This window comes from Papilio machaon, chromosome 10 (assembly GCF_912999745.1).
Source record: "Papilio machaon chromosome 10, ilPapMach1.1, whole genome shotgun sequence".
In the NCBI taxonomy this organism is placed as follows: Eukaryota; Metazoa; Arthropoda; class Insecta; order Lepidoptera; family Papilionidae; genus Papilio; species Papilio machaon.
Window position 1 is genome coordinate 7,152,496 of NC_059995.1, and position 20,175 is coordinate 7,172,670.

At 36.9% G+C, this 20,175-nt stretch overlaps 1 protein-coding gene across 1 annotated transcript in view; it reads left to right on the top strand.

The window, feature by feature from the left end:
- The window catches only part of LOC106718024 (thrombospondin type-1 domain-containing protein 7A-like), a 66,574-nt gene extending 47,660 nt beyond the window's left edge, over positions 1 to 18,914 (top strand). The window contains exons 3-29 of the mRNA XM_045679657.1: positions 10,669 to 10,762; positions 10,893 to 11,000; positions 11,110 to 11,255; positions 11,399 to 11,527; positions 11,619 to 11,827; positions 11,897 to 12,002; positions 12,127 to 12,335; positions 12,527 to 12,722; positions 12,871 to 13,025; positions 13,113 to 13,225; positions 13,372 to 13,481; positions 13,637 to 13,822; positions 14,121 to 14,265; positions 14,406 to 14,504; positions 14,585 to 14,685; positions 14,981 to 15,161; positions 15,373 to 15,534; positions 15,776 to 15,926; positions 16,046 to 16,199; positions 16,364 to 16,452; positions 16,571 to 16,713; positions 16,837 to 16,960; positions 17,182 to 17,349; positions 17,532 to 17,686; positions 17,853 to 17,983; positions 18,465 to 18,555; positions 18,714 to 18,914. Coding sequence (XP_045535613.1) covers positions 10,669 to 10,762; positions 10,893 to 11,000; positions 11,110 to 11,255; positions 11,399 to 11,527; positions 11,619 to 11,827; positions 11,897 to 12,002; positions 12,127 to 12,335; positions 12,527 to 12,722; positions 12,871 to 13,025; positions 13,113 to 13,225; positions 13,372 to 13,481; positions 13,637 to 13,822; positions 14,121 to 14,265; positions 14,406 to 14,504; positions 14,585 to 14,685; positions 14,981 to 15,161; positions 15,373 to 15,534; positions 15,776 to 15,926; positions 16,046 to 16,199; positions 16,364 to 16,452; positions 16,571 to 16,713; positions 16,837 to 16,960; positions 17,182 to 17,349; positions 17,532 to 17,686; positions 17,853 to 17,983; positions 18,465 to 18,555; positions 18,714 to 18,756 — 3,698 coding nt within the window. The 3' untranslated portion in view covers positions 18,757 to 18,914. The remainder of the gene's footprint in view (positions 1 to 10,668; positions 10,763 to 10,892; positions 11,001 to 11,109; positions 11,256 to 11,398; positions 11,528 to 11,618; positions 11,828 to 11,896; positions 12,003 to 12,126; positions 12,336 to 12,526; positions 12,723 to 12,870; positions 13,026 to 13,112; positions 13,226 to 13,371; positions 13,482 to 13,636; positions 13,823 to 14,120; positions 14,266 to 14,405; positions 14,505 to 14,584; positions 14,686 to 14,980; positions 15,162 to 15,372; positions 15,535 to 15,775; positions 15,927 to 16,045; positions 16,200 to 16,363; positions 16,453 to 16,570; positions 16,714 to 16,836; positions 16,961 to 17,181; positions 17,350 to 17,531; positions 17,687 to 17,852; positions 17,984 to 18,464; positions 18,556 to 18,713) is intronic.
- The last annotated feature ends 1,261 nt before the right edge of the window (positions 18,915 to 20,175 follow it).

Sequence of the window (20,175 nt, forward strand, 5' to 3'; positions counted from 1 at the left end):
AAAAGATTAATGAATCTGATTTAATATCATACTAATATTATAAATGCAAATGTTTAGATTGATGGATGGATGGATATTTGTTTAAAGGTATCTCCGGAACGGTCCAACAGATCTTTATGAAATTTAGCACAGTTGTAGAACATAGCCTGAAAGAACACGAAGAACTACTTATTAAGTTTTTTTAATTCCCCACAGACGGAGTCGCAGGCGACAGCTAGTTACCGATAAAAGCAGACTGTATATAGATGAGTAGGCGGTGGTTCAGTTTAAACAGATCAATAGACAGTAACGAAATTACGCTACGCAGCTACGTGCTCGTAGCACCAGACAGGATGCACGTAGCACTACTATAAATGAATTTGTATTCCAAATAGAGCGTCCGATAAACAATGCAATTTTTTGTGTTTTATTTACTTATTAACTTTAATGACATTATTTATTAGCAACAAATATTGAAGAGGCAATTAGTTAGTTATACGATCAGAAATAATGAAAATCATTAAAACAATATACATCATGTTGTAAAATTATTGGAACGAAGTTCCTTATCGCGCGTTGTGAAAGGGGGCTAGACGGAAAAAATTCTTACGAAAAGTTGTCACGACACTTTTTGCTATAGTAAGTATGTAAACGACGAATGAGCGCTACTTCACCATGGCAACGACGTGACAATATATAACGAAAATTCATAGAAATAAAATGTACTTCTTGTGAAGACTTAAGTTTTTTATTCATGGAATAAATATTGGTTCCTTCAGTAATTAATAGAAAGGAACTTCGTTCCATCCGGGTGTCCCTTGACACCTCTCAAGTTTTTTATATTTACTTATGTAAGAACATACATGGTGTTGAAATAATTTAGCATTATAAAAGAGTCCTAAACGATGTTTTAACATTAAACTTAATTTTTGTTCATATCTTATGTGCTGCAATCTCATATATATTTCAATACGGCATCGCCACCACTTTGCATGCAAATGCGAGTCGCGTGCGAGATGCAGAGCTGATAGTGGCGACAGAGAAAAATTGTAACCTCTAGCAAACGCAGCTCTAGGTGATATACATTTATTATGATAATCTCAAATTTTTTCACCGTAGCAGCTGACTAGAAAAACTGTAAGTTTTCCTAGAGCTTACAGTTTTTCTACAAAATAGAATCGAGGACATAATCCCAAAATTAAAACATAAATAGGTTACTATTCCTATATATCTAATATATAAAATTCTCGTGTCACAGTTTTCGTTGCCGTACTCCTCCGAAACGGCTTGACCGATTCTCATGAAATTTTGTGAGCATATTCAGCAGGTCTGGGAATCGGCCAACATCTATTTTTCATAACCCCCCCCCCCCCCATTTAGTTTTTTTTAACTGCGCGCGGACGGAGTCGCGGACAGCTAGTACTAATATATATGCATTAATAAAATTATAGTGTCTGTATGTAATAATTATCGTTGAAAACTGGGAAAGAATCTGAATCCAATGACACCTGAACCACCATTGAACTTCAACGATTTCGTTCAACAAAGACTACAAACAAAACAAACCTACAAATTTACAAACATAATTCTTTGTTGAAACATGTTACTTTCATCTCAGTTACGCAACAAAACAATGAAATCAATTGTATTAATTTGCAATATTGTCATGAACTTGCCAACAATTAAACCATATGTAGTGGCGCTACGAAATTGCTTTATAGGATTTAAATCAGGCTCTATACTGTATTGGCTTCCGAACAGATTGGATTCTGGCGAGCGGTTGCGCCGTAAATTTAATAATAACGCCATCTACCTCGTACGATATTGCTTTCGATTACGCTGTTTATTGTTCACTAAAACCGCACTTGAACTAAACGAAACCCTAATAACTAAAGACTCGCTTTTCTATTAAGATTATAATTATAATTTTAGATAACTGTCTTAATTCACCCTTTACATACGGTGGAAAAAAATCAGTTTGATATCACAGCATTGTGTAATCAGGCAAGACTTTTATGCAATTTTAGATCCAGTGCAATAAAGAAGAGGAAGGAGGAAGGGCAAAGCGTTTAGGTCTGACTTCACTTCAGTCTGTATATTGGTTTAGTCTTTAAGTTTATAACTAGCTTTTCCTTTTTTTGCATCTGTTGAAAACTATGAAGCTAAAAGTTTCGACTTTATATTTCACAATGTATTCTTGCAGCGCGAAGTTCGAGTTTTAAATCCCTACAGTGTAATTCTGTTGCAAACAGAGGCAGTTGCTTGTAGTTTATAAAATCCTCCTATTTCTTTCGTTTTCTGTTTGCTGAATAATGTAATAACGAACTAAGCTTACAACTAATTTTTAAGCTCTTTTCTGTCATATATAACAGATAAAACAATTGAAGTATTTAAAAAAGTAGTAAATAAAATATTGTACATTGTTTTAAGTAAGAAATACTGTTACGAATTGCTTCGTTAATCTTTGACACTTCATACTCTTTGTCGATGCTTTCTGTTCGCGTGCCTTCTCTTCCCTTTTCAACTTCCGTTACAACAGTCAACAGTGTAAAAACGTGTTACAAATTACAAATAAATTAATTACAAGATCCAGACTTTTATTCAAGAAACTAATGTTAAAACATAACATTTTTGGTCCTTCGAGCCTTCGAGAGTACCGTGAGTGCAATATCACAATTTATTATTGTATATTAATTTTTTTCGCCAACGCCGACTACAATAAAAAATGGCGACATAAGAAGATGGTGGCGAAAGAAATATCTTAGACAACTTAAAAGTACAAAGAAGTTCCATCAAAGGAAAACTTACTCGCATATATAATTATATACAAAATTACGATCTTACAATTAATTTATACGAGATAAAAGCAAGGCAATCGGAAGTTGATAGAATCTTCCAGAAGTTTGACGAGGTACAATCCAACATAGAACTTTTAGATTATGAAGATACAACTCGGAACGAATTAAAGAATATCCAAAACGTCATAACAAGTATAAAAATATCGTAATATTTAAGTTTGATACAAAAGATAAGAAAATGTTACGCACTAAGTTCCCTTTCGCAACTGCGTTTACACAGCTAAGTGAAAACTTTCCAGACACCAAGTATGCACGGTATATTTCATTTCCACGTAGCGAGATATTACTTGAAAATGTTGACATTTGACAAAGTTTGTATCACCAGCGCATTTAAGTCAAGGCGTTTTTGAGGAAAATAAGTTACATATAAAATAACTTTATAAGAAACTATCATCGCCGCACTGGTAGACCATTAATAGCCGACTTCAAAAAGAAGGAGGTTATCAATTCGACTGTATTTTTTTCTATATGTGTGTTACCGCTATGCTCCGCCCCTGGTGGTCCGATTTTGAAAAAAAAATATTTTTTCTTAAAATATTTAAAACAGCATATCAGTAAGGGATAATGTAGCATTACAATGGTGAAAGAATTTTTGAAATAAATTCATTAGTTTTTGAGTTTATTCGTTACAAGTATACAAAAATACAAATCTTTCCAGTTAATATGTCATTTAGGTTATATCATGCAATTGGAAAGTAAACAGAATAAGAATAAAAAATGTGTTAATTAATATCACAAATTTGTATTTTATTTTAATTTTATTTATAATTCTAATTTAAATTTAATCTTAATTTTCATAAAATTCTTCAGAAAGTGAACGTCGACATAGCGCGTAGTGGCTTGCAGCGTCCGGAATGTAAGCTCGGCATCTTAGGTATTTGCAGGCTTCGCGCAGATGCATTTCACTTCGTTGTTCATCTACAGTATAACTATTATCGTTTCCATTAAAATTTTCACTTACAACCTTAACTTTAAATACTTTATTCTTGTCATGTTCGATTAATAATATGCTCACTATGAATACAAGCGTATCGCTAAGTAAATAAACATGTAATTAAAAACCATACCATACCAAAAGACAATATGGTAGATTTTATTTCAGATATATGTAAAAAATTACTTGAGTGCTCATTTTGCATTTTCATCAACTTTAATACGTAACTGTAGTGCCTCTCTATGTCTGGGCTTGTGTGTGCATTTCAAACTTCGTGGTACATTATAAACACAGACGTGGTCGCCAATGTTAATAATAGTCCCTTCAGACGTTTGCTTAGGATCCTTTATTACTTTGTCGCAGGTCAATGCCCTTTAGCTACGTAGACTTGTGTTTGTAAAGACAAGGACCTTTGGTGCCGTTGTATTAGTAAATTAACCATCCCATACTATAATATTAATAACAATCAAATATTTATGTCTAGGAATAAACAGGGTAAAAAATTACGAAGACAGTTTAAATAATGACTGACGTAGAAACGGGTAAAACACTCATGTATATATATCCGGTGTCGGCACCGACTAGTTACGAGCCCACGTTGAGTGAACGACGGGCCGCGTCCGCGAAATGATACCAGTCCCACTCACCGTGATGAAGGGACCCCGATGGGCTGGAAACTAGTCGGTGCCGACACCGGATATATATACGTGAGTGTTTTAGCTGTTCCTATATAAATTAATGATAATGTCTCACGAAAGTTTGAATAATTTAATCACTGACGTAGAATCCACAGAACTTGTTGTACATGTTTTTCGTTAGTGGAATTTTAAGGTTGTGTAATGTGAAAATGTGTAGACATAAAATAGAACGTATAGGCTACACCCTCAATCTTAAGGCATCGATACGATAGAAACTATTCGAGCTTCTCGAAGCAATATAACTTTTAACACCCGCCCCTATGGAAAACGAAACGGCTTTTCCATTTTATAACCTAGGAACGAGCTAAACTATTTGAAATATATAAATCACAAAACCTAGCCAAGGTTTAGAGGTTCTTCCGTTTGAAATAAACTCTTTATTGATATAATTATTTTTGTGAATCTGAGACTTATTTAAAAAAAAAACTATATTTGCTTAATATAGTTTAATATATTTATCTAGCCATTATATGAAGGACAAACCTGACTCACTGAACCTATGACACATATCCTAAATTAAAACGAAAATTTAAACAGTCTTTTTAACGACATGGGCGAGTAATAAGAAAAGTAATCGAATCCGTCTTAAATTGGTGAAATAGTAAAAAATATGATTAATCGTTGGTTTCTGAGACCATATCCCTGTATTACATATTGTTATCTCTATTTTATCAAGATAATGAGAGGGAAGACAGTGTTTTATGTAGGGATTTTGATCTCAGAAACCAACGATAATACAAATGAACAATCGTAGTAACCCTTAAAAACAAACGACGACAGACAACAGTCAGTACACAATAAAATGACACGAGTAGGAAATAAAGTTCAGAAAGCTTGAGGAATCTGCAACAATATCAGTCATATCAACGACACTTACTGGGAACTGGAATAACATTTTAACGATGTCATTCGCCTTGTGAACAGAAAAGCCGAAAGTCTAAGTCAGTGTTTCTCAACCTTTTTAACGTCGTACCCACTTGACTTGTAAATTTATTTTAATAACCGAGAGCTATTAAAAGAAAGACGATCAGTTCTTTTGTTCTTTTAGTGCAGGTTATCATTTCAGCTTAGTGGAGGACGAAAAAAGTAAATTTTCCGTGACTCTTCGAGTCTTCGCAGCCCTAAGGTTGAGAAACAGGGCTCCACGTCAAAGCCGTAAAATGAGAATGCCCACCTCGGCCATAAAGTAACTTTATTATGGAATACATTTTTACAACTAGAAAAGATTTTATGTTATCTCCAAATTGAAAAAGAATAATTCATTCAATTCATTTTATGAACAACAATGTACAGTTACCAAAACAAACACATTGTTATTATTATTATTTTACATGCAGCAAAGATTTTTCCAGAACATATGTGTTCCTAAGGGAAGTACGATTTATGAGCAATACAAGAGAATTTATAGGACACGCCACGGACTTCGTATAAAAAGACACACAACACACTGCTAACAAAGATATAGTGACTTATACTGAGCACAAGGCAAAGAAAAAGTTTAAGAGCATCTTAGAGTATAATTCTCGTGTAAAATACAGCACTACACAACTTTTAATAGACACAAAATACACTAAAAAAAATCATCGAAAATTATTTTTTAAATAAGATCTATATTTATTGGCTTTTAATTTATGTTCATCCTAAAAATACAAGAATGTTTTATTTAAGATTTCTTTCTTTTAGATTGTTATAGCTTAAATAACTCACAATGTAACATCTTATAAATACCTGCTACATAAACATTTTACTTCTTATAGAAGAAGCTTTATTTCTTGTACCTATGAATCTCTTTTACCGTTAGCACATGTTCCAGATTAGGATAACATATATCTAGCTGTGTTACAACCTGACCTCCATTTATAACTCAGGTGAAATCTGGCACAAGGACAGAATCCCTAGCGATTATATACTTATTCTGTACTATTATTTAACTTTACTATTATTAATGTTATTGCTTGTGTAAAATAAAAATAAACTATTACAATGTTGTTTATTTTTACTTTACACTGTTGTCAATTGTTTTTCAATTTAAGAACGGTAAGTTTGTTTTTTCTATAAAATGAACTTTGTCATATTTGTAAGAGCTTAATGTATTTGGCTCCGAAAAAACAGAAATTTATTTTACTCGCTCTTTAGATTATACGGCAAAATATTTTCTTATACTTTTCAACAGGCCAGGACTTTCCATCAAGAAAATCTCAATTAAGGAAATCGAATAATTCTTTTGCGACACTAAAGTAATCAAACGTTCTTTCCACTCCGGCTTTAATTAGATTTCTGTTTTTTTCTTTCCTTCGTAAGATTAAATTCTTTTAAACGGTTTCCGTTAAATGGATAAATATCTTGATTGTTTCATCAAATTACCATATTGTGACTTACATCTTTTGATATTATCACCTCACTGTGTTTTTGCTTGATTAATTGGAAAGTTATCAAGTTTCAGTTTCATTATCATTATCTCCTAACTAGCCTTCCATTGCCTCTAATTGACTTGAAAAACAAAACATCGTTTATAATAATATAAACAAAAAACGGAGGTAAGAACGCTTGTTCTTACCTCGTTTTTTGTTTTAATAATTTATATACATCAAATTTATTACTAACAGTGGGATATATATTTTTTTTATTTCAACTATCACTCACTCTTAATTGTAAATCATGAAAAGAAACAAACACTTCATGAAGTAATTTTAATAATCTATACTTATAGATTATTCGCCAGTTACACTACTCTGGTATGTACTATACGCTCGAACCTCGTTAAACACATTACAATCTGATTGGTTCTAATATGACAGTTAAGTCTTGAAACACACACACACGCGCATATATAAAATACACACATATAAAATGTTATATACTCCTTTATATGGCAGTATGTTACATCAAAATGCATTAAGTAAAGCTGAAGTGAAGCTGCAGTGAAGCATTTCACATGCTTATCTCGAGAAGCATTTCCCGTTTCCAGGTAATAACTAATGCATTACGTCTGTCTGCATACATACCGCGACTATCAACTATCTCTAAGAGAGAAATGCTTTCTCACTACATAAAGTCACAGGTAATTTTAGGTAAAATTACGACTATGTATACAATATTTAAAACACAACAAATAGTAAGTTAAGTCCTCTAAATAACTGAGTTAATTGTTGTTTTTATACCTACTGTTTAAGAAAAAGTTAAAATTCGACACCTTTTTTGGACCTTAACCATCTTAATTTAGAAACTAAATGATTTTTTCTATGTCTAAGGTTATAATTGTGTAGCTCTATCCTTATTTTTATTTACTTGTAAATAGAAAAGGTTAGTTATCACCCCTTTTTCTACGTTCCCAAACCTATATGAAAAATACTTGCAAAATTCTCTCTCGTAGTTACACTAAGTGGAAAATAAAGAGTCGTTTACTTGAGAAATGAGAGAAACAATTAAGTCATTAAATCACTTTTGATGTCATTGTGCTCGGCCATTGTCGTGGCATTAACAAATTGAACCCGGTAGAGCTCTCATTAAGCGACGGTGCCACTGCAAACTATTTAATTCCTGTTGAAAGCTTTTTCAGAAGCAATTTTATTCGACGACTTTTTTTCTTTTTATGGCTCAATAAATAATATAAAAAGTTTAATACTCGTAATGTCCACATAAAGGTGAAATCTATTCTTACTATAATTTAAATGCGAAATAGTTGATGTATGGATGTTTGATAGAAGGTATCTCCAGAACGACTCATCAGATCGCGGTGAAATTTGGTATAGATGTAACACATAGTCTGGAAGTATATATAGGCTACTAATTAAGTTTCTTTTTATTTCCGATTTTTTTTAAATACAGTCATTTGGTTCATCTTATAAGATCCCACGGGATTACAAATTGACTATTCTTCCATCAACAATATTATTTTGTATCAATAGAAATACCCTGTAGAGTATTAAATATGACATCTTCTTACAATGTTATATATCTATGTAAAAAATATGTTATACATAGGATTTTAGTGTCAACAAATGTGTTGATTTATCTCCAGTTGTAATATAATCTGGAGTGATACAAGTAAAGTATATCACGAACAGAATACACTTCTAGTGAATTTTTAAACTGATACGATACGATTTACTCGCTCTTGGGACTCAGATACCTTTGTTGATCGTACTGCTTAACATAACAAAGGATTCATTGTTATTTATTTTTGCCGGCACAATGCCTATTTTATGCGGAATAGCTCTGATATTAGATTACATATACGTATATTTATTCAATATTTTTACACTAAAACCATAAAACACACATAAAAACCTTAAATTTGTACAACAGATTTCTTTTAACATTACGCTAACGAAGATTATATCATGAGCAGAATTAAAATTATAGAATACATACAAGCATTTCAGACACTTGTATATTGAACATAGTTTTTCTTGTTGACTTTCTTTACATGTAATGAAAGAGAAGAATTTGTTACCTGAAATAAAGAAACAATATATTAATACACAAACTCTAGTTGCTGAAAATTTGGTACAAGTAATTAATTTCATGACATTAATATATATAAAAGAAATGTCTCCGGTGAATACTTCATAGCAAACCGAGAAGTTATTACAGAAGGAAGAGCGTCGCTGGAAATTACATAGTCTGAGGCACAAAGAATACCGGCTACGTCGGGACAGACGACCATTTTTAATTATGCAAAACTTAGGCTCTTATATTTCGCTTTTTAACTTTTTAGAATGTCTACAAAAATGTTTTTATGAGTAATAAAAGGTCAGTTTCAAAGCAACTCAAATGTTTCATGGACAAGCGAGATTAAAAATGTTACGCATCTGACTTAGGACGTAAAAAAATACTTAATTGTATTTAAGTTTATTACGTAAGCCGTACTTAATTACACAGAATTCAGTCAAATGCAAAACTAACCTAAAACGTATCATTTAAGCTTTTTAGTTTGAAGAAGCAGTAAAAAAACAAGCGAACAACACCATAAAACTAACGGTTCATATTCTTAACGTATTTACGAAGTTATATTACCAACTATCTTTGGGTATAGAGGCAAACATTCCGCTCCCAGTAATTATAAAGTTTGTTCCACGAATGAGGCAATCTCGGGAGCTAATTCAATATACTCATAGAGCGAGGCAAATTCATTTAACATTGGCGTCGACGTACGCTACTTTACCTTTATTACTGCCTAGCGGTATTTATAAAGCTGTTCCAATATAACTTTGTTTCGATAAGATTGTTCTTTGATTAATATTATTTTATACCTTATTTGTTTTACTCTAACACTAATTTGAAAATGGAATATTATATCGGATTTCTGAGACAAAAATCTCTCTCTAAGTTTGTATCGGGGATTTTGGTGTCAGAAACTAACGGGTTATTATATGAAAATAAATCTTATTATTTAAACAATTCTATTTTATAAATTGCCTACTCACTCGCCAATTGTAATCACCCAATATAAAATGAAATATTCATTTCAAAGACTAGAGGTCATTTCAACTCGTGTGTAGTTTATTTGATATTAGCATAATAAAAATGAATACAGCAGTTTATTTACATTTTTCCCATTTGAGTCAAGTCTGATAAATGCTTTAAATAGCTAGAACGTAGCACATATTACTCTCAATATAAGATCACTATACAAACATTCAGTTTATCTAGAATTTCTAAAACATACGTCTTTTTCAATGCAAATGACTATCGCGTTCATCCGTCTGTGAGTTATTCGTCTAACGGGCACTTAAGTTACACTTTTTATCTCTATAACGATATTTTCTTTGTTTGAAGTAAAATTTTACATTGTTTACGACACATTTTTAAGCTACTTTTATTGCTACAATAGAACATTTTACATGTCATCATTTATATCATATTTATAGCTTTTACCCGCGACTTCGTCCGCGCGGAATAAAAAAAAACAGAAGATAAAAAAGTTCCTATGTCCGTCTCTTAGTTCTAAGCTTCCTCCCCATCAATTTTCAACTAAATCAGTTCGACCGATCTTGAGTTATAAATAGTGTAACTAACACGACTTTCTTCTATATATATAGATTTACATTCCATACTATGTCATTTGGTTAAATTAATGCTATTGAGAAAAACCAGCCCTGACAAATTTTTTAGTAAAATCTTTAGGATATTTTCTTATTTGCTGCTTGTTTTACATAATGCAGATGCAGAATTTTAGACTTGTTTTTTGTTACAGTCTTGGAGATCAACGAAGCGGAGTACTCGGTGTTTGTTTCGAAATGGACGGAGTGCACTATCAATGCCGAAGAACACGACAGAGCTATCCAAAGGTTTGATTCTATATTTACAAATATATTTATTATACAAAAATTTTAGAGAAAACACACCGTAGAGATCGCTAACATTTATTTCGTAATTTAATATATTGTCAATATTATTGTTTGTTTTTATAATTTGCAGATACAACACGCGAATTGAAGAAGACTCTCTGGTGCACACGCCCCGGCTTGGACTTCAGAGACGTCAAGTGCAGTGCCGTAGGAAGGACGGACAGTTTGTTGAATCCATGTAAGTTATAGTCACTTACACAAAAACTGTAAAATATACTTATCCAGAATATTTTTAAACACGTTTTGATTTAGATTTCTTACAATATCTTGTCGATACTTGTTTACAGGTATTGCGGTAACGCAATATCCCACATCGGTACAACCCGCGTGTGCGTGATGCGTGAGGACTGCTCGCTTGCCGAGTGGCTGCCGTGGCGGCCACGGGCAGACGGTGCGTTGGTCCGGACCAGAAGACTGCGGCGACTTGCACAAGGTCTCTTGAATACGAAAATTATGGCTTAACTGTGATTGACGCTAGAACCAGCCTGAGAACACGAATTGGGACTCACTATACTACTACTACTTTTTAATCCTTAAATAATATCAGCCAACCAAACTTGAAATCCACATTTCTAGGTGGTGGCAAAGAGTGCGAGGTGGTAGAAGAAGTACGTCCCGCAGCTCTGGAGGCCAGCGCGCACTGGACGCCCGGACCTTGGGGCCGGTGTCGTGTAGCTGTCGCACAGCCCGCTACCCCACCGCCCTGTAAGTAACCCCATAATATTCTGCCTAACAAAGATAACCTACCAGCCAAGCACTCTTAGCACATACTTTACTTGTTTCCATCGTTTACCAGCTGACGACGATGATGATGCAGAAGACAGTGACGCACTATACGATGAGGACGAAGAGGCTGACGAGATGGACCGCGCGGGGGCGGGCGACGCGAGCTGCGGGGGCGGAGTACAGCGACGTGACGTCAGTTGCGTGCGAGCGGACGGCAGGGCGCTGCATCCCGCGCAATGCGCGCACGCGCCCATGCCCACGCTGGTACAGCCTTGCGAGGTAGGTTTAGTATAAATTTATGTAATTAAGTTATATAGTGGAAGTTTTTTTAATAAAAAGTCATTTCAGGTACCATGCCCCCGTGACTGTGAAGTAGGAGAGTGGGGGGAATGGGGCGCGTGCCAACCTATCGATGGATGTCCACTTTACCCCGTACAGGAACTGACTGCGACCGGTACGTATCAGTGTTTATATTAGTTTACCGGACCATTACGTGTGTCTGTCTGTCTGTCTTGAAAATAAATAATAACAATATTCAATTTTTTTAATATTCTGTTATTTGTATACTCATGTCCCAGGATATAGCGTGCGTCGTCGTCGCGTGACGTCAGCGGAATCTGGTGGCGGCGCTAACTGCCCGCCTCTGGAGGAGAAGCGGACGTGCACTATGCCGCGCTGCGCCTCCTGGAAGGCGCTGCCGTGGGGGCCCTGTGTGCTGAGCCAGCCACACTCCACTTGCGGCCCGGGCAGACGCATGCGTGAGCTTCAATGTATCGGCCATGATGGAGTAAGTATAATAGTTCGTTAAGACAATTTCTACTTAGTAAACAAAGAAAAAAAATATTTAATTTTATTTGTTTGGTTACAAAAAGATTAAATTAACATGTAGGGTCATCCAAATATTTAAAAAATGAGCTTAAAATTTTTCGTCGAACATTGACAATATTCTTAATGTTAATCGCATATTTATGATCGTAGAAAGAAGCGCAGCGCGCATGGTGCAGCGGCAGCAGCGCACCGGCGCGCACAGAGCGATGCCGCATCGCGTGCCCCGGGGACTGCGTGGTGTCCGCTTGGTCAGCCTGGTCGCCTTGCACGGCGCCCTGCGCGGCCCCCGCACGGCCTAGGCCCACTAGGACACGCACACGACAGATCATTGCTCATGCATCGCCTAGTAAGTAGCCTGAAGAATCAGAGCGAATTATAAATAATTTTTCTCTGCTTCAGTACTTGATTAGCATTAGACAAACCGAATTTCAAAATCGAATGCTCTCTGCATCGGTTAACCAATTACGATCTTTACAAGTAAACTTTTCTCACAGACGGCTGGCCATGTCCATCGGAGGACCAACTGATCCAGAACGAAACATGCAACAACCACGCTTGTGCCACATACTCTTGGCTCGCAACGCCCTGGGGACCTTGTGAGAGACGTCACCAGGACTACATTCCTGTTACCAACTACACTGATTTACAGGTATAAGTGAATACTAATATAACATCTATATTTATATTTGAACAATGATCATCCAAGATTATATTTAATTTACCTTATTCATACTAGGAGGGTGAACCGTACAATGAAAGTGATGAAGAAGAACCGTGTGTGGAGGAAGGCCAGATCACCAGGAACGTCATGTGTGTCCAGAACAATGCTGACGTTGTCCGCGATTCCTTGTAAGTTTTCACTTAACTGCGTAATGCGACATCATTTCTTAAAAAAAATGGAAAAGGCAACTTGAAGATATAAATACAAAAGTTAATGCTTATAATACTAATATATGTATATGTAGATTGTATAAATTAATTTCGTTTTTAATTAGGTGTTTACCATTACGTCGGCCTCAATCCCGTCGTGCCTGCACGTTGAGATGTCGTCGGGGCTGCAGGGTCGAAGCGTGGATGCCGTGGTCGCCGTGCCCCAATACTTGCGGTACAACATTTTAAATTATGAAGTGCATGAACCACTCGTTACTATAAAAGTTTTTTGGATTTTTAAGCCTTTTTCTTCAGCCAAAAGCTGCAGATTCTCAAAAAATATGCAAAACGAGTTCCCAGTATTTGTAATAAATTTACCTTGTGTCTCAGAACCAGGAAAGCAAGTCCGCGTCCGCAACGTGCACGGTGGTCCGAACTGCGGTGCGGTGCAGGAGGTGCGCGATTGTCCCGTGCCGCCATCGTGCCGCGCGCGTGAAGCGGCCTGGGTCGCCGGCGAGTGGAGCACTTGCCGACTGCCGCCTGGACAGAGATGCGGCCTCGGATATCGGCTTAGAAGTAAGTCACTTTCCTACCGTGGGCTTACTCTACTCTCTCATTATCTCAGAAGGATTGATGTTTCGACGGTGGAAGCGCATGATTCTTCTAACCGTAGATTCATTTTCATAATAACTATTGAATAGTCTTGGAAACCACAGTAATAATTCTTATATAAAGAATATATAAAGCAGATCAATAGTGCCGATGCTGTAGATATTTATTAGTCAGACATTAAAAGTAACATGGCACAATATTAAATGTGATATAAATATTCTGGTAACGATTTTGAGTTTGTTCGATTTTGTGTTTCTCGTAGGCATCTGGTGCGGTTCTGACTCGCATCGTGTGGAGGCGGGTGCATGTGCCGGGCAGCTGGTGCCGCCAAGCGTAGCCGCCTGCATTGTAACCTGTGACCGCATGGTCCCACTTACCTGTGACGTCATCTGCGAAGATCCATTAAAGTAAATTACTTAGTCTTTACATTCAGTCTGCTGAGAGTTCATCCGAAGTGTATAATGAAATTGTATTACACAATTTCTAACTATTATAATCGTAATCCGTATTTTTAATACTGAGTAAAATGATTTCTAATTTGTTCTAGATATCTCGATGCATCTGACCCAGATGTTCCGATCTGTGTTTGCAAGACGGTCACTTTGGAACTGTTGCCCGCTGATTCCGATTGTATTCTGCCTCCAGGGTAAGTTAAATAAAGTCATATCTAAATTATAGATATTTTACTTGTTATTTTTTTAATTTTCTTGCCTTGTTAAATCGTAGATTGGAGTGCGGAGAAGGAAGGGCCTTGAGAGCCGCCCGTTGCATGGCCAAAGGCCGGGATGTTCCTATGGATGTCTGTAAGAAATATCATCCGCTTACTGGTACGGACAAACAAAATTAATCTTATTTTTTCATTACTTTTTGACTTAATATTATTATGTTGTAGTTCATTTCCTTTCTTAGGCTCTCCCTATTATTTTTGGGAATCCCTTTTTTTTTTTACAAAAGCACTGTCAAAACTCTGTTTTCTCTTTTTGCGTACTTTTTATAAAAGGTGGAGATGACCAGTTGATTCACAACTATCTCCTTGTAAGTTAGTCTTTAGTTGCAAGTAAACAAATTTTTATAATAGAATGCAAGTATATTCGATAAAATATATTAATAACACTTCGTCAGGTCCGCGCCGTGTCCGTGAGGCGTCGACCGACGGGTTCGCATACGACGAGGAGTTCCCAGCACTGGTGAGGGGCGCTTGCAGCGTGCGGTGCGCGCGCGACTGCGCCGCCGGGCCCTGGGCACCTTGGGGCGCTTGCTCCGCTGAGCCTGGCTCACGCGCCGCGTTCAGATTCCGTACGAGGTACCAGTCATAGCAGCAATTTTTTGTAATTTCATATTTTTTCCATATATGAAATACTCGATCAAGTAATTAACTATGGATTGACGGTACAAGTATAAAATGTATGTATGTTTAATAAACAAATATTTTACCTGGTTTCTAGGGAGATAGGTAGAGACTGCAGAGAGAGAATTTTTTTACAATTATTAATATTTCAATTATTCTGTACTAGAGAGGTTATAGAGGAGGGATCTGCCGGGGGTCGTGAGTGCGGCGCGACGCTGCAGCGCGCTACCTGCGTGCTGCCGGAGCCGGCGTGGCGCGTCGGCGAGTGGTCGGTGTGCGCGCCACAGCAGGCACTCTGCGGCCGCGCCATCATCAACAGAACCGTCCTGTTAGTAATACAATACAATACATAATACATCATTACAATGATACCAACTACTGGAAGTAAGTCTTCACCATATCTTAAGATGACCCATCTTTCCAGTTTTTTCAATACTAGATTAAATGAGAATAAAAGAAAAACTTAAATCAATGAAGGAAAGGACGACCATTCGTAACTTATCAATCTTGTCAGTGTTTAAATTTCGCTCATCACTCAAAATGATTTATTCGTTAAAATGTTGATCCAGTTGTCAAGACTCTAACGGCGTGAAGCTCGACGACTCTGAATGCGTGGTGGGCGGCGCGGGCCAACCGGCAGCGCGCGAAGCGACCTGCCGTGCCCCCTGCCCTGCTGACTGCGTCGTCAGTGCCTGGTCCGAGTGGAGTCCTTGCGAACAGGTACATACGTAGACATGGTAATTGGTATCAAAAAAGACTATTTCATATCGCACTAACAATTCGTCATCAATTATTCATCAAATTAATAATTATAATTCTAATTTTTTACTAATTTATAGACGAAGTGGGGTGGTCGTCGCGACCGCACTCGCGTGGTGCTTCGCCCGGCGGACGAGGGCGGAGCTCCCTGCCCGCATCTAGTAGGTGGAGAACCCTGCGCGCCTCACACGTACTCTTGGCACGTAGCTCCCTGGGATGACTGCCAACCTCTCGGTAAGATTTAAAATTGGCGAGCGACGTTCATTTTTTCTTGCGTTTCGAATACAGCCTCAACTATAGTTATAATAGCCCAAAAAATTGCAATGCGCAATGCAAATTATGTGTGTAGCAATAAAATTAAAGTAACGAATCTATTTGTAATTTTTGTTCTCACCCAGGTGGGTCCCCGTGTGGCGAAGGAACAAAGAGAAGATCTGTTCGATGCTTGCGCAGTGACGGAGTATTTGTTAATGACACATTCTGTCCTGTAAGTCATATTTTTATACCTTTTTTTACTATCATACTCAGATTAACGAAGTGGTAAAAATTGCTATTTTGAAGATACAATTATTTACATATGTTATATTACGTGTGAATGTTACCAGAATGCAACTGCGACGGAGGCGCGTGAGTCGTGGTGCTATGTGCCGTGCGGCGTGGACTGTGAACTTGGCGAGTGGAGCGCCTGGGACACGGCCGCCTGCGCTTGCGGCGACGCAACCTTCGCAAGACACATGCGACGCACTAGGTATATGAAATAGTCTAATCTGGGCAGTTTTATAACGTGCCTTTTTCCAATGAGGCCTTTTCTTTTTCATGCAGTTCCTCTTCAATTGGTTATGTATCTTTCTTTATGGCGTCATCTCCACAGACAACGTCTGACTGCTGCGGTGTGGCCAGGACGTGCGTGTCCGCCGACCGAGCAGCGAGCGCCATGCCCACGCGAGCCCTGCCTGCGACTCATCGCAAGACCTTCGCTCGGCTGTCATGTCCAGGTACACCAAATTGATATACCTTTACAATTTCCACTTTTCCTTCTCAAATATAACGCCCAACCTGTCTGCCAACTTGTTGCCGGCGTGACAATATAACTAGATCTTTACAACTAAATATGGATATGCCAGTCATCTCAAATTACACTTAATCGGATGTATCGAGGTTGCACATATCGTCTTATGGAGGTTACCTCAGGCACTGGTAGATTGTCTTTGTTCAGACGTCAACCGGAGAGGAAGCGGACAACGCATGCGGCTGGGGCGTGAAGGTGTCGCATGCACGCTGCGAACTGGGCGGTGCAGGGGACACCGTAGAAGCGTACCTGGAGCCCTGGCGCTGCGCCACCGCACTGCCCGGCCGCATTACTGCTCCACCGATGCACTATCAAGTAACAGTACAATGCCCATATTCCTATTCTCTTAATTTTTATATGATTAAAAAATAATAAATTCAACGTGGCGCGTGTATATTCCGAGATGGCGACAACAGATTGCTATTGGACGACTACCCATTTACGAACACACAGCATTGCACCATATACACGTTTTACACGCCATTCTGTTTATATAGGAGGACGAGACGTGTGAGGTGGAGTGCGGCTGCAAGGAGTCTGAGTTGGGTCAACCGGGGCCGTGGGGCGCGTGGGGCCCGTGCCGCGGCGGATCGCGCTCGCGCACGCGCCAGCTGCTCGTGCCGCCATCTAGACCCTGCAGGACATCTTCTAGGTATAACAGACAAATAATGACTCACATCATTGTTCTAAAATACTACAATATCAAATGGTCATTGTATTTATTTTGTGGTTTTATTTAAGGGGCTTAGCAGCACAACGATTCTCTAAAATACTTTTCCATCCATGATATTCGCTTTAATGAGTAGTACTCTTATCAGATACGTAACAATCGAGTGGGCGAACTGCACCGGATCTCCCGACGAGATCTCTGACCTGTTATCCGCAGACCGGGAGGAGAAGCCGCGCCGCGCCTGGATGGACCGCACCAGCTACCACGACGGATACATTGGTAAACATAACATGACCCCGCGTTAAACATAAATGAATTGTTTTATTAACTACGAAAGCTGTCGTTTTACAAAAAAAAAACTATTATCACCGCAAATGAATTATACATACATACACATAGATTTATGGATTTCTCTGCTTCTTTTGCTGCTTTTATTGATAGTAGAGTAGAGTAGATTCAATTTACAGTATGTCAAAATATCATGCAACTCCTGGCTCCGTGGTGGTGACATCTAAAACATACTAAAGTATTTTTAAATTAAAAGTTATATAAAGGGTTCTTTATTACTCTCTCTCTGCCTAGCTTGTTGTAGCTGGTGGTGGGGTCGGCTTTCCAAAGGGTTCTTTATTACTGTCTCCTTAAAAGATATATGCAAATTGTTCGTTTTACGTATTAATTAATGTCAACGTTGAGATATTACAATGCATCGCTTTAGAAGTTAAGTTTAACTTTTTAAATTTTTTACAATATGTGTTTGCAGAGGGCAGCGGGTCAGTACTGCTGGCCGTGTGGGTGGCGAGTATGGTGTTGCTCTCTTGCGGCACCTATATGTTCTATCGCGGTTTAGTGAGGTACCAATCATTGACTACTCTAATAATTTAACAGTAGTTTTCAATCTGTTTCACGCTTGAAAACGCGAAGCACTCTGACTTTCTTTTAATTTTTATCTATTGGTATGTTTTTACATACATGAATACATGAGTACGAATATAATCTGATTTTTTGTCAGGTGCATGAAAAGACTGGATTCGAAGAGCATCGCGAAGGTGTAATTGCAGTATTCGACATGTGGTAGCTTTCCTGAATCCGCGCCATCACCATCGCTGGCTGAATATCCTCAATACATATGAAAATGCCAAGGATTTCGTTATGTTATTGTATTTGTAATATTTATGTTGTTTTATCAGTCAAGTTTTTTATGAAATTTTTGTCATAATTTCGTAGCAATTAATATTGACTCAGTTCATATTTTAACAATGTAGAACTTGAATATGAACCTGACTGTAGTTAAATTTGTTGATTTAATGTTTACCAAAGATAAATCGATGTCGAACATCAATCGTTTAATTTAATTGTTATTTTAGTTTATATTTTGTAAAAAAAACTCATTGTTTCATTTATAAGTCTAGAAAATACAAGCAGATAATGTTTTTTGTTATTTATAAGATAAATGTGTAAGCTTTTTCGTAGTAAAAACCTGGGTAATTTTTTCAAAACATACGATAGCCTAAGTTAAAAATATATATTTATTACCATCTCAATGAATGCCAGCAGTTTTAACTTAATACATTATAATATAGCCCAGAGTCAAAAAAAAATAGAGTAACATACTTGATTTAATGTTTCTTCAAATAAATGTCATTACAGTATTTATTTGTAAAAAAAAATCAAGTTATAGCCAGCAATCAGTCTGTCCGCAGGAGTGCTTCCATATTTTTATTATATTATAGTGCGCCGATGTAGTTTTATGCGCGTTTTTTGGGCGAAAGTATTACGAAATCGGGAGGAATAACTTAGGCAATTGAAACCATAGAGGTTTAGAAATGTTTTTATAGACATTGTAAACATTTGTAAGGTGATCAGTAACGTGGGCGCATTTAAAGTGACATAGTTTATCAGTAATCCTATCCGAGAATTTCCACTACGGAAAGATTTTTTTGCAAGAATGAGAGGAAAGAAAATATGTTTTTAAACATGAGTTTCGGCAGTGGAAACTCAAGATAAGTATTTTCAGGAGCGCTAAAATGAAGCTGACATTATAAAAACAATGATTAATAGCTAAACATTTTTTGCAATTGTTAAACCAATCGTATCTGTTTACAGTAGAGTAAACTTAAATATAAATAAAATGCTATTTTGTCAGTAAATCTGTTTTAAAATATTAATAATTTTCCTATTACAAGTAATTTAGTCGCACAAAGCTTTATTCCTGTCTACTGATAATATTTATTGTACAATATTAGTTCTACTCAGTTAACTGCCCAATTTATAATGCAATAAGACTTGGTAGAGACCAATACGACGTGACACATCATGGCACATATCAGTTTTTTAATATAAAACCTCACACTCAAACTAAATATCCGTAAGAATTAGTAATTAACTACAGTTAAAAAAATAATACCGTTTTAAATTACACTTAAATATAACATTTTAACAACTATTTGCTTACGTATTTTTTAGTTTTTAAA